General features: G+C 38.0%; 2 protein-coding genes across 2 annotated transcripts in view; one reads left to right on the top strand and one right to left on the bottom strand.

Moving 5' to 3' along the window:
• Positions 1-8094, top strand: part of PIGF (phosphatidylinositol glycan anchor biosynthesis class F) — a 31854-nt gene extending 23760 nt beyond the window's left edge. The window contains exon 6 of the mRNA XM_005895612.2: positions 7689-8094. Within this exon, the coding sequence (XP_005895674.1) occupies positions 7689-7802 (114 nt within the window). The 3' untranslated portion in view covers positions 7803-8094. The remainder of the gene's footprint in view (positions 1-7688) is intronic.
• Positions 5072-15228, bottom strand: part of RHOQ (ras homolog family member Q) — a 42700-nt gene continuing 32543 nt past the window's right edge. The window contains exons 3-5 of the mRNA XM_005895614.3: positions 12989-13153; positions 12584-12679; positions 5072-8358 (exon numbers count right to left, since the gene is read on the bottom strand). Of these exons, the coding sequence (XP_005895676.3) occupies positions 8203-8358; positions 12584-12679; positions 12989-13153 (417 nt within the window). The 3' untranslated portion in view covers positions 5072-8202. The remainder of the gene's footprint in view (positions 8359-12583; positions 12680-12988; positions 13154-15228) is intronic.

Genomic DNA, 15228 nt, shown 5'->3' on the forward strand with positions numbered 1-15228 from the left:
GTCCATAACCCAGACTGGCTTCTTCACCCCCAGAGAAAACTTATAGCTGCAGTAACTGACAAGATTTTTGACTATGGAAAATCTATTTACATTATAATTTGATGCTTCCATCTGCCATAAAAATAGCTAATCAGTAAGTATTTGTTGAGTTCTTACTGTGTACAAAGTACATATTAACTATATAAGCTATAACAGAAATATTACCAGGACTGGAATTTGTTTGGTAATGATAATTTAGATCCAGATTGTGAGTTAGATTCTGATTCAGATTTAATATGCTCTAAATATTTTCAGAATATATGGTTATCAGCTTTTCATCTGGAAAATATCTTAATTCTTTACTTATCAAAAATCAGCACTTCACATTATTAAAACAATTAGTACAAAGTTAAGAATTGTTGTTAGTCATTCTAAACAAAGGAAATTTACATGAAGTTTTTAAACCCACATGTTTTATTAATAGGTAGATAACAGGATTTTTAAGAGCTGAGGCATCAAATTACTGGGTTCAAACCCTGGCTCTGACACTTGTTGCTGCTGCTGCTACTAAGTCGCTTCAGTCATGTCCGACTCTGTGTGACCCCACAGACGGCAGCCCACCAGGCTCCCCCGTCCCTGGGATTCTCCAGGCAAGAACACTGGAGTGGGTTCCCATTTCCTTCTCCAGTGCATGAAAGTGAAAAGTGAAAGTGAAGTTGCTCAGTAAGTGTCTGACTCTTTGTGACCCCATGGACTACAGCCTACCAGGCTCCTCCGTCCATCGGATTTTCCAGGCAAGAGTACTGGAGTGGGTTTCCATTGCCTTCTCCGCTGACACTTGCTAGTGAGGATTAAATAATTCTGAATTACTTAGTTTAGAACCCTACAGTTAACTGCTTAACTGATGTTATAGGCATTTGTGACCTATAAAAGGAGTAGGTTAATGACTGTTTTTTCTTAGCATTCCCAAAAAACTGCCAATTCATTATTTGAATTCTCCAGAGAATGTGCTTGTTTTATTCATTCTGCACAACGGTCCTTAAATTGGTAGAGTGGATTGTTAACTCATCTTTTTGTTTCTCTGGTATTTGGGTATTTAGGGTATTTGGATTTCACTTAATTTTCAATCCTATCTGACATTTCAGATGGCAATAGAAGGAAAACACAGTATCTCTTTATGTACCAGGCATGGGGCTTGGCACTGTCACACAAGTAACTTAATCCTGGTAACCATAGTGCAAGGTAGGTTTCATCCTCATTTCTACACATAAGAGAGCCAAGTGTCAGGAGAGGAGTATGCATCTTGTTCAGCATTTCTTGACTGATTAGAGGAAGACTCGGAATCCAGTGCTCCAGGACACCATGATTCTCTTTATCCCTGTTCTTCTTTAACAATGGCCAGGGCTTAGATTTTTTTGAAAAAGGTCGAGTAATTATTATATTGTATTTCTTTCCCCACATGAGGATCTCATTTAAATGCCACAACCACTCAACTGGTAGTGTATGTTAGACCAAAAAATTTAATATATTTGTAGGAGAGTATTTGAAGCTAATAAATGAGGATTTTGTACCTAGAATACCAACAAATACCTTTAAACTCTGGACTTCCAGTTCTACTATCTCCAAAATGGAATTGAACACATAATCAAATCTCTTCTGAGTGTATTTGTTTCTTATAAAGTTAAAATGTAAAATGGATGGAGATTGTCTTTAAAACAATTTAAAATTGTTAAATATTTGTACTTATTCCCATCAGATACCAGATAAATGAGGCATTGTTGTATTTAAAATTTTTTTTTTGTTTTCTCTGGTTTTATCAGGTTTAAAAATTAATATCTGTGAGACATATATTCATTATTAAAAGTCACAGGTGCCACAGGTAATACTTTAATAAATTGATGCTGGAGATCATTAGGAAAATTAAATGAATCACAGCAAATAATGGTAGAGAAAGGGATGAAGCCAAGATTATGGATTTAATTATTGAAAGAGTGCATATTTTTAGGTTAATTGGTGTTTCTGTTACTAAAGGTCTTACACAGTGTTTTAGACAAACCAAAATAAAATATTAATTTATATGAATGTGAGTTACATACTTCAAGCATGGGAAAAATACTAATACTTAACTGATAGAAAGTGGTTTGCGATTTAAAAGGTGGGTTCATTGTAGGGCAGTGATACTGAAAATGATATGCCAGTAGGACTTCCATGTGATAGAGGAGAGTGCTGGCTGAGGTAAAACTCATTTGCATGGTCCTGGCAGGGACCTTACATCGTCACTTTAACAAGAAGTTCCAGCCTGGAGACTGTGGACCTCTCCACAAATAGCTCTTCCTAAATCTGTGTTCTTAGTCACAGGAGAGTGGTAGAGTAATCATGGCTCAGAGCAGAGTTACAACCAACTCTGGACCAACCAACTCTGAGTTACAACCAAGCAGAGAAATTACCCCGATGAGTAGACTCATCTGCTCGTGTATTCTTACACAAGACGGCAGCATCTACTTTATGTGCATCTGGGAAACACAGCGTTAAAACCAGGTTCAGAAGAAAATACACACAATCATCTAAAACCAGGTGAAGTTTGGAAGTAAGTCGGTTTTGAAAGATGAATTGTATCAGTCATGCAAATGTAAATCTATGGTAAGCATGATAAACAAAACATAGTAAAAAGTAGTTTGTGTGAAATTTAGAATTGCCTGGGTTTTATCTTCATTTTTATCTGAAAGAGTCAGTAATCCTAATGGTTGTGGGTTGTTCTAAGTGTTTCTAGGTTTTCTGATCTGCAGATAAGTCAGTTTTCCCTTGAGATCTCTCAGATCACATACCTCTCCAAAAATTATATTGCAACACATTTTTTAGTTTGTGTTATTGAATTTATCTAAAAAAGAATCTTAGTTTGCCCCTTAATTGCTTGGTTTATAGTAGGGGCTCTCAATACATAGTTTTGAATGAAAAGAGCCATTCAAATGGAGACTCTTAAAAATGATAGAAATTTCTGCTGTATATATTAGGTGTAGTTTTTTAGAAATACTTTAAAAAATAGCTTTAGAGATGGTGTATTTGAGGAATGATAGTGTTGTAGATTGTAATTACAACTTACTTCATATGTGCCTGTTTAAAAATATGAACTGAAAGATTATCCATTGTAACCCATTGATTGGTCACTTGTCCTATGTGCCAGACCTGTGTTTTAGGTATGATTGTGGGTACCACATAGGACTTTACCTCATTTGGTCATTACAGTAACCCTGTGAGGTGAGTTTTACAGTGATCCTCATTTTGCAGATAAGAAACCAAGGCACAGAAAGGTTAGGCGACTTGCCTAGGGTCATCTTTTTGTTAACTTTTTTTTTTTTTTTTGAAGTATAGTTGATTTACAATGTTGTGTTACTTCCAGGTGTACAGCAAAGTGATTCAGAATATATATATGTATATATATACACACACAGAGAATACTATTCTCTACTACTTAGAAAATGCTTTCAAACTTTGTATATTAGTACATTTTCCTTTTCTAAAACGTAAAGCAGAGTTTTATAGCAGTGCCTGATCAGAAGAATGTAGTGTGGTCTTCAGGTAGAAATAAGCTTATATAATTTTGAAGTGTCTTTCAAGCAGCAATAATAATGATTTTTGTAACAGAAAAACACATATCTGTATTATTTCAAAAGTTTTTTAAAGCTGATTAGGGTGAAATTGTTTTATTTCTAAGAGAAAAATAACCTATTGCCAGTACCATGTACTAAGATCCTATGTATCAGGCCTTTGTTAATGCTGATTATTTTAAGCGAACACTGACTTTTTTCAAGTGCTGAGACAAATAAGGAATTATTTGATTTAGAGCAAGGATAATAGTAGTACTGTAAAGCAGGGCACTTTCTTCACATGATGTAGCTACTCATTTTTGTGAAGTTTTTCTTTTTGACAGTAACTATAGTAATTTTACCCAATTGCACTATATTATCTTTTGTTATGCAACAGAAAATTTTCTTTTATTTAGTGATTTTTAAAAAAAATTTTACATTTATAAAAAATTGGATAAAAAGATGGTCCTTTGGTGATAAACACGTGACTTTTACATGAATGTCTTTGAGTTTTCTATTTTCCTTAAACAAAACAAGATAATTATGTAGCTCCATCTCAGATGACCATCATTTGGAGACATGTTTATAGCAACGAAGTTGAATTGTCTGTTCAATAGATACCGTGTGTGTGTTTCTAATCCTATTTGTAGTATGAGGAACGATAAATAGAAACATCTCTGTATGTGAGATGATAATTTAAATGGAAAACTTCAAAATCTATGAAAATACGGGACAAATCTAGGATTGTTTGACAATTCAGTATGATCTGTTGCCACAGGATAGTTTTTAAATTGTTTTAAAGCAGTTACAAGAAGGTTAGTAGCAAGCTGTTTGAGGAAGGGTGGTTTGTTGGCAGCCTCCCGCCCCTCCCCTCCCCAACTCCCTCCAGTAGCCTCTGTGCCATTCCCTATCTTGGCTTATAGAAATCAGGAAAGTCTGCCCTTATATAAAGAAAATCTCTTGTTAAAAATGACTGTGTTACAGATAAGGATTACTTACTTTAAGGAAAATCAAGCAGGAGAGTGTGACCTGTCACTAGCGAACAGTGTCCACAGTTAGTCCAGCATTCTGATTTGTTGATGGCATGGATTCCTTGAGATGTTGAATAGCAAGTGTTTCAAACTTTAACCCCTCTTTAGGCAAAACTTTTAAACTTTCTAATATCTACGTCATTGCTGGCATTCCACTGGAGGTGAGGTATGGCAGCTATTTGAAGAATGTGTGTGTAAATGTATCTTTGTGTTTGGAAACAAAGAGCCACACTGAAATGACAAAGTGATTAAAATAGAATTTAGTAACCCAAATTGGAATCTGGCTGGATTCATGAGGGATTATGATTCTCCCTACACTTTGACAATGTGCTCTTTACCAAAGTGCAGGCGCTCACAATTGGCTGATGATGCATAAACTCACAGCAATGAGAAACAGAGGAAAATCGAGTGTTAGTCCAAATGTTTACATAGAGTGTTAAATAAAAACTACTAAGGTAAGAAGTTCAATACTTTACATAGGTAGTAAACTATGCATATTATTTTATTTGTAACCCCATGTGTTGAGATGGGACACTATTAAAGTAACAATCACTTAAAAAGCAACAACCAACAAACGAGTATTCAATTTGGTACGTAAACTGAATAATTAAAATCAAATGGAAGCAATGCCTAAAGTAACTACGATAATTCACAATAAAAACCATTAGTTCAGGCTCTACTTATTGGAAAGATGATAATTCAACATAGGCTAACCTAAAATGTACCTTTAGAGATCGAATAAGGATATAAGCAAAATATTAAATAAGATGTCAGGAAGTCCCTAAAACTATGTTTAAGGACTTAAAACTGATTACTTACATGCAAAAAAACTAAGTTTGAATTCATTCATACATGATCTTATTTGAAGCACTGTATTTTCATTCACTAGCAAAATTCATGTCAGTAAGATATTTTTGAAGTATTTTATTTTCCAGATATTTCACTATGTTGTTCCAGTGATTAGCCTGAATTTCTGTGGAAACCTAAGTTTTAAATGAAGACATGCTTCTGAAAATAAGGCAACTTTTCTATAATCTGTTTATAAACAGAAAAAAAGAAATCTTTGGTTTTAGTTAAAGTGGCTGAAAGGGTTTTGCAAAAAAAAAAAAAAAAAGATACTAAAGAACCAAAGCAATGGAAAGGCTCTTCATAAGCAATAAGCAATGGGAAACTCCAAACCCCACCAAGGTCAGTAGAGTACCTAAGGCACCTCAGGTTCAGATGATACAATCATCTTTGCTTAGAGTTCTAGTAATCTATATACAGGATTTTTACCATCTTAAGAACATGAAGCCGAAAAGGTAATGTCCAACAGTGATTACTGTAAGAAAGAAGAAAACCATAGCAGTTGCTAGGAAGAGAGATTAGAATCCATATTTAAAAGATGAGAAAAATGAGGCCCAATCAAGAAACAGATGACACTAGGGTTTGTGTTTCTAGAGTCCTAGTCCATTTCTCTTAGGGCAGGGCAAATTCTAGATTTTAACTTTATTGGCTAGGAAACCAAGTGTGAAGAGTTTCAGATATGTGAACTGAGGAAGAAAAAAATTCCCATCAAATCCCCAAAGGCAAGCTGGAAATAAATATATAATACTTTACTGTCTTAATTCCTTTATATCATGTGTTGGACAACTTGGCTAATATACTAATTGAGTTACACAGTTCTTTCAGTTCTATCTAAAAATAGCAGACCAATATTAAATGAGAAAGTTACATCAGATTCCATTTGAGCATACATAAGGCCATGATACTTAACACGAACCACCACTTCTTGGGAGAAAGAAGATATCCACTGTCCAGTTCAGGAGAGAAAGCTCCTGACCAGTTATCCAGTAGATTCTCCACTCTTCAATGGGGATGATGCTTATATTTTTAAAAAAACCTCTACAAAGCTCACATACAAGACAATACATCCTAGATTTGTGACTGCTATGAGCATTTAAGGCTGTCATTTTCAAGTATAAAAGTTTAGTGTTCCATTACCCAATCTGTGCAACAGACATAGCTGTAAGCTCAAATCATGGAAATTAACAGAAGCTCACCAAAGACAGACAGAAATCATAATTTAGGCAACAGCAAGTTTAAATGTAGGAAAGGATGGGGAAAAAAATTATGTATTAGATTATGCTTCTCTGAACTGCATCAGTTGTTCACACTGAATCTTTGTCTAACACACTGTCTGTTGCATGGCATTTGGACTAAGGTAGATCAAGAGCAGACCAAACAAGGAAGCTTAATTAGGTAACAGAACTATCATTAAGATGGTTCACCTCTAACACAGTTATACGGCCTGTTTCCCTAGAGAAAAATTAGAAATGGCTCCAGTATACCAAATGAGCTTCACAGATAAACATGAAAAAAAATTTTTTTAAAGCAGGACCTTTCACCTTGGGACCACCATGCACTGCTCACGGATGATCAATAAATCAATGTTATTTACTTCTGGCTAGAGGTAATATTGTGAAATATAACATGACTGGAGAAAAATGGGTATTTGGAAGCCAGCACATCATTTAACTTATACTCTAGATGTGTACATTAAGTTGTAGTTCTGTAACTTCTACTGTGGTTTCAATATCTATGTCTGAAAGGTGACATCAGTTTTATTATGAAAGCAGCTGCTTTGTTATAAATTCGATGTAACATGCTTGAATTCTAGGTCATTTGTCTTTACATGATTTAAAGTTTCTTGTGGTTTGGTCAGCATACATACTTTTTGTCTCATTTGATATACAAGCCAATGTGGAAATTAAAAAAAAAACTACCAACTAGTTCAGAGAGCTAAGTTGAGTCCAGGATTATGACAAAGTCTGACCCAAAGTTTTTAATCTGTAATCTCAGCATGTATCTCATGCAGTCTGGGGAGCATCAAACTAAATCTACAATCGCCAGAAGCCTTGTTACAGTTGAACGCACATTAACTAAAGTGTGTACATTTTTAGTGTTCATGATAAATGCAGTTATGACCTTATTACACTTTTGGCATTCTTTAAGAAAGCACGTTAAGCTTTAATATAGAAATATTTAGGTTACACTTGTGCTCAAGTAATAGTAAAACATTTGTTCTTTTTGATCTCATACATTCTCTCCTCAGGAATGGCCCATCTCCTGCACGCTTGGAGCAACCTTTGGCTACGTGGCTGGCCTTGTTATTTCACCACTCTGGATATACTGGAATAGAAAGAAACTCACATACAAGAACAATTAATTGGAGCAAAGGGAGAAGAGATTTCTTTGTGCAGATTCCATAAAGACTGTGCAGAAATGTATATGGTCTAGGCCAGGCAGTTCCACTTAACAGCACTGTTTTTTTATGTAGTTACATGATGTGATTGTAGCTTTTTAAACTATGAAACCCCTGAGAGATTGTACCTTCTAGTTGAAATAAAGTATTTATAATAGATTGTGGCTTCAGATGCTGTTTGCTGCTTCTTGGACCTTTAAGAAACATTCTTAATGAACTTTTATAGAATTCTGAGGACAGGGTTGGTTTTTTTTTTCCTTTCAAGTTTTAAACTGCTTCATTATAAGAGGTCTGGGTACAGCTGTAGCATTTCATATGCTTTCTGAGAGAAATGTACAGTTTCCTTGGCCACTGAAGATGTTTCTCACGTAATCAAACAACAGTTTATACATCTTGATCCTATTCTTTTTTTTACTGTGTGTTTCTTTGGAGTTAAAATGGCTATGATAGCCTCATCAAAAACAGTCTTCAATCCCTTCTGTGTTAAAGCTGAACATTCCACATAGCAGCACGCACCTATCTGGGAGGGAGAAAAAGAAAAAATCACAAATATATAAAATCTTTTTTACACAACTGGTACCACACAAACATACCATTATAAGGAAAATCATAAAATGCAAAAAGAATGAAATCATATTTATGATTCCCTAGAGATAGCTAACTGTTAAAATATTAGTGTATATCCTTTCAGACTTTCTCTGAAAAATTATTTCAATCATCAAATGTTGACTGGATACCTATTAAATGCCTGGCACTGTTTCTAGGTGCTGGGAATCATGTCTATGAACTGAGCAAAAGAGCAAAACCCCTGCTGTGTGATGCTCACATTTGCCTAAGTTCTACTGGGGGAGGAACACATGAAGGAATATAGAAATGGTGGCACATGCTGTGGGTTAAACATGGAGGGAGAGGGTGCAGATGACCGTGGTGATGGTCAGTGGAAGCTGCTCAGCAAGGTAAAGTCTGAGCAGTGAGGGATACCTACTGGCAGGGTTTCCAGCCATAAAGAGCCACAGACGTAAAGATCCCTGATGCAGGAACGTGCTTGGAACATTCGGGGCAGGACGGAAGCCAGAGTGGCAGGGGAGAGGGTGAACAGGGGTAGTGGCAAGAGATGAGGTCAGTGAGGTAGCCTCAAGATAGTGACTTCGAGTAAGGACTTTGGTTTCTACTCTGAGAGGGGCCCCATCCATCCATCCGTCTGTCCATTCATTGAAAACTTACAGAGCACTGATTTGCCAAATCAGAGGAAGGAATTTGTTCCTTCCTACAACAATGAACAAAATTAAGTCCCTATGCAACGCTCAATGAAATGTATTTTAGAGGAAGAAGACCATGGATTAATAAATATAGAGGTAGAAGTGGTTTGGAGAAAAATGGGGAAGGAGATAGGGAGTGGGGACAGGTCAGGCAAGATCTCATTGAGAGAGTGATATTGGAGCAGAGATCTAAAAGGAAGTGCTTTCCTAGTAGCTCAGCTCGTAAAGAATCCACCTGCAATATAGGAGACACCAATTCGATTCCTGTGTTGGGAGGATCCGCTGGAGAAAGGATAGGCTACCCACTCCAGTATTCTTGGGCTTCCCTGGTAGCTCAGCTGGTAAAGAATCTACCTGCAATTCGGGAGACCTGGATTTGATCCCTGGGTTGGGAAGATCCCCTGGAGAAAGGATAGGCTACCCACTCCAGTATTCTTGGGCTTCCCTGGTAGCTCAGCTGGTAAAGAATCTACCTGCAATGCGGGAGACCTGGATTTGATCCCTGGGTTGGGAAGATCCCCTGGAGAAAGGATAGGCTACCCACTCCAGTATTCTTGGGCTTCCCTGGTAGCTCAGCTGGTAAAGAATCTACCTGCAATGCGGGAGACCTGGATTTGATCCCTGGGTTGGGAAGATCCCCTGGAGAAAGGATAGGCTACCCACTCCAGTATTCTTGGGCTTCCCTGGTAGCTCAGCTGGTAAAGAATCTACCTGCAATGCGGGAGACCTGGATTTGATCCCTGGGTTGGGAAGACCCCTGGAGAAGGGATAGGCTACCCACTCCAGTATTGTGGCCTGGAGAATTCGCTGGGATATGGAGTGGGGACAGGTCAGGCAAGATCTCATTGAGAGAATGATATTGGATCAGATACCTAAAAGGAAAGGATGAACAGTGTCTACATCAGGAAGACTCCCAGGCAGAGGAAGCAGTAAAAGGGCAAAGGCCTGGAGGCAGAAAATGGGAAACAGCATGGAGGCCGTGTGCCTGGAGCACAACGAGTGAGGCAGAGGTGGCTGGGCCTGGAGGCCACAGTGGGGGTTTCATTTATTCAAAGTCAGCTGGGGAGCCACTGAAGGATTCTGCACAGAGCAGTGAGCTAATGGAGCTTCTGTTTTTAAAGACTCAATGGCTGATGTGTGGAGAACAGGTTAACAGTCACAGAAGCAGAAAGGTGAGTGAGGAGCTGTTCCAGTTAGTCCAGGCAGAGAGGGAAGGAGCCTGGTCCAGGCTGCCAAAGGAGGGGACAGTGAGGAACATAGGTATTCTGGATATATTCGAAAGCAAAAAAACAGGTTTTGCTGAAGTGTTCACTGTATGGTATGAGAGGAAGAACAAGGTCAAGTGTGACTTCAGGTTTTTAACCTGAGAAACTGGGAAGACAAGCCTGGAGGATAAAATTGGGAATTCTGTATTGGACGTGTTAATTTTGAGATGCTTACCACCAGGATGGACTTGTTGGATGAGAAGTTGGACTACCACGTCTGGAAGTCCAGGCTGCAGATGGGAATTTGGGAAGCTCAGTAGTAGATTGTTCAAACCACAAAACTGACAGAAGCTCAACAGGCCTAAGGACTGAGTGTGGATATAGAAGGAAAGACATCCAAGCAGCTGAGGGCTGATCCCTGGACTCTCCAACATTCAGAGACAGGGAGATGAAGAGAAGGAGAAGAGGCCAACGAAAGAGGACAAAGCCCAAGAGAGGGCGTTCAAGGAAGCCACGTGAAAGTGTTTCAAGAAGGGACCAATTGTGCCAAATGCTGCTGACAGGTCTAAAAATGGGATCATAGTGTTTTGCAACCATTTTTTCCCCTTAAACTATAAGCATGAACATTGTAATAGGTATATTAGTATAAAATTTTAATAGGTGCAGGATTTTTTGATTTTTGCTGTTATAAACAATACAGCAACTTTATGGCCATCTCTTTAAGCACATCCTATATAATTTTTTTAGGATATACTCCTACCTATGGAATTGCTTGATCAAAAGCGTTCATGCCCTTAAGCCTTTTGCATGTTGTTGAGGCTGCTTTTACTCACTGACCAATAGAACAGCAGAGCACCCACTTCCTTGCCCCATTGTGTGTTAGTTGTTCAGTCGTGTCTGACTCTGTGCGACCGCATGGACTGTAGCCCACCAGGCTCCTGTCCATGGATTCTCTAGGCAAGAATACTGGAGTGGGTTGCCATTTCTTTCTCCAGGGGATCTTCCCAACCCAGGAATTGAGCCCAGGTCTGCCTCATTGCAGGCAGATTCTTTACCGTCTGAGCCACCAAGGAAGCCTTTGCCTGCTGGGACAGTGTTTTTGCCAATTTTATAGATGGAAATTGAACTACAGTTGACCAGTAAGGAGTATGAATGTATTTCTTATCTTCTGTGGCAATCCGTGTTTTTTGAAGAATCTGAGTCCCTTTTCCTATTGGAGTGTATGAATATATATATATGTAGAATTCCCAACATATGTATACCTGTCGTTTTGTGATTAATCCATATGCAATGGGGCTCCTGTACACTAAGGATATTAACCCCTTTTTCTGCCATAAATGTCAAGTTTGTTGTATGACTTTTAATTTTATTTCTGGCATTTTGATGTATTAAATTTTTATGTAGTTAAATCATCAATGTTTTCATTTATGACTTTTACCTTTATGACATTTAGAAATTCCTTCTCTCCCAAGATGACAGAATTTAGTACTTGGAATTTGTAAAGTGACTTGTTAGTGAAACTATTTCTCTTTTGCTTTAGGAAACACTATTTTCCAAGAAGTTTTCTTGCTTTTTTCTGCCTCTTGATATTTTTAAAAAGACCTGATTAGATTTCATTTCCACAAAAATCCTATTAAAGTCATAACATCTAAAAATAGAATCCAATAATGTTAGGGCCAAATGGAGAAAAAAGTATGCCTTTCTTTGGGGAGAGGAAGACTCTAAGTTAGGAGGCATGTTGTGCATCAGAGTTATATTTTTAGAATGATAATATTTTCCACCTTTCATAAAAAGACTGCAGCGCATTTCCTCTCCTACCTAGCCATAATTTTTTGTTTTTTAACTGCAGATTTAAATTGTCCTCCAACTGCACTCCACTGCCTACTCCATGAGTCTTCACTGAAGACAGGGCCTGATTAAGAAGCCCCTTTTTCTGACACCTCTTTCTACACATGGCTTATTAGGAAAATAGTGTTGGCGGTGTAGCACAGGTTTAAAGGCTGGAGTCAGGTCTTTACTGAACTCAGCTCTGCCATTTATTACCTGCAGGACCTTACAAGCTACCTGACAAGTTATCTGACATTGCCATGCCTCTGTTTTCTCCTCCAGAGCAACTGGTCAATCGAGGATTAAATGATTGAATGCATGTAAAACACTCATCACAGTGCCGGCATATGGTAAATGCACAATAAATATTTGCTTCTATTACTACCTTAGCTTCATTTACATTTATTTTTAAATTCTGTAAATAAATAAATAAAATCTGTAAAGGTTGCATTACCTCTTTTGCTAGTTTCTGTCCTTGCTCCACACATATAGGTTTTTCCTTCATATCATTCAGTCTTGCTAAAGTTTTGGGGTCATCTCGGAGATCAATCTAGTTAAGAAAAGTTGATAACATCCCATCATAGCGTCAGTCTTTAAAGATAAAACATGTAGTACCATTTAACCCCCACATATAAAAAAAAAAGATTACAATGGAACTTGATTTTTAGAACAGACTAATACAGTAATTGCTTTCTTTTGACACTACCTTTCCCAAAAGTGTGACAGAATTTATTATAACTAACAACTGAGATTAAACACGTATCTCATTTGCTAAACCTTGGGGCCATCATCTAAGAGCAACATCACGAGGCAGGCCAGAAAGGTTATTCTTGAATGGGTAAAATCAAAGCATACATACCTGAGTTCCTATTAATAAAAAGGGTACATTTGGTGCGTATTCTTTAAGTTCTGGCACCCACTCCTCTTTCACGTTTTGAAATGAGGCTGGATTCACCACAGAGAAGCATATAAGGAAGACATCAGTCATTGGGTAAGATAAAGGCCTCAGACGATCATAGTCTTCCTAAGGAAGAAAGCAAAACCTCATGATTTCCATCACTGTGAGTTTACTAATAAATATGCACATTAGATTAGATGGTCAAAAAGCATGCTCGGGACTATTCCACAAATAAAACACATGGCATTCTACATCCATCAACATAATTCCATTCATTTCTGCTGCTCTTCTTTTGGAAGTTCTGAACACCAGGGGGGTAAAAAGATGACAACATCATTAACAACTACAAGGAAACTTGGAGAAAATACATTGTGATGACCACAGTTCTCACTGGAAGCATCTTTAACCGAAAAGTTTGCACACAGAATTGATTGTGGCTAAATATCTAGGTACAGTCATGTATAATAACTAATATTCTGAATGTTACTATGTAAACATACCATGTTACTTATTTAATCCTTGTAACAACTATACAACATAAGAACCACTCTCTCGGTGTTGCATTTGCATAAACTGAGGCGCCCAAGTTAGATGACTTGTGTAAGGAAGCGTAATAAGCAAGTAAAGGAGACAGGATTCAAACACGGGCAGCTTCACTCTAGAATCCACGCCTTAACCACTATACATCTTCACCGAGACCTTAAATCTTTGTTTTCCCTGTTTATACAGTTTTCTTAATTGTGTGTTTGTGTTACATGTGCATGTTTGTGAGAAAAATTAAAGATAGAAACACATGGAATAAATCTACAGAATCCTTCTTACTCCCCACTTTCCATTTCTTTCCTGAACTGCGGATTTTTCAGATGTGTCTTTTCTGTTGTTTTTTGTGCATGTATATGCCTACATATACATGTGCATGTATATGTATTTAAACATCTGTACATAGAAGAGACTGTGCAATCCATGTTGTTCTGCACCTTTCAGCATGTCCTGGAGCTGGTCCCAGACTAGAACCCGTTAGACTGCCATACGATTTTAAACTGAAGTGTAGCTCATTTACAATGTTGTGTTAGTTTCAGGTGTATAACAAAGTGATTCATATATATATAATGAGTATATGTGTGTGATTATGTATATATGTGCATGTGTGCATGCTAAGTCACTTCAGTGGTGTCTGACTCTTGGAGACCCTATGGACTGTAGCCCACCATACTCCTCTGTCAATGGAGATTCTCCAGGCAAGAATACTGGAGTGGGTTGCCATGCCCTCCTCCAGGGGATCTTCCTGACACACACATATATAATCTATTCTTTTTCAGATTCTTCTCCCTCGTAGGTTATTACATGTTGTTGCTGTTCAGTCACTAAGTCATGTCCGACTCTTGGCAACCCCATGAACTGTAGCATGCCAGGCTCTGTCCTCCACTGTCTCCTCGTATGTGTGTGTGCTAAGTCCCTTGAGTTGTGTCCAGCTCTTTGTGACCCCATGGACTGTAGCCCACCAGGCTCCTCTGTCCATGGGATTCCCCAGGCAAGAATACTGGAGTGCGTTGCCATGCCCTCCTCCAGAGGATCTTCCTAACCTAGGGATTGAACCCGCATCTCTTTTATCTCCTGCATTGGCAGGTGGGTCCTTTACCACTAGCGTCACCTGGGAAGCACTATTTCCTGGAGTTTGCTCAAATTTATGGCCATCGAGTCCGTGATACTATCTAACCATCTCTGTTTCTGCTGCTACCTTCTCCTTTTGCCTTCAATCTTTTAACAGACATACAATTTTAAACTGCTGCTTCATATTCTACAGAAGAGCTGCACCATCAATGGCTGTTTTAACATCTCTCCATCACAAAAGGCAGTGAATATCCTGTTTGCTTAGATTATTTCCTAGGACACAAAATTCTGCTTGCTTACATTCCAGGGAGTGAGCAGAATCAGGATTCCATTTTTGTCAGGGCTAGCCTCTCATCTGGTTTCAAGGAAATTTTATTTTTGGCCTAAGCTGCCACCCCTCTTAAATGACCCTTCACTACTAGAACTGCATGAATGTGGAACTAAAGGCATATTAAAAATATCTTCCACTAGGAGTTTCAGTGGTAGTATTTCTCTCATGGGACGATTTTCCTTTCATGTCATCTTCTGACATTTTTCTTACTACAGTGTTACACTCAAGCATATTATTACCTCAAACTCTTGACTTTGGA

Source organism: Bos mutus, chromosome 11, assembly GCF_027580195.1.
Source record: "Bos mutus isolate GX-2022 chromosome 11, NWIPB_WYAK_1.1, whole genome shotgun sequence".
NCBI lineage: Eukaryota > Metazoa > Chordata > Mammalia > Artiodactyla > Bovidae > Bos > Bos mutus.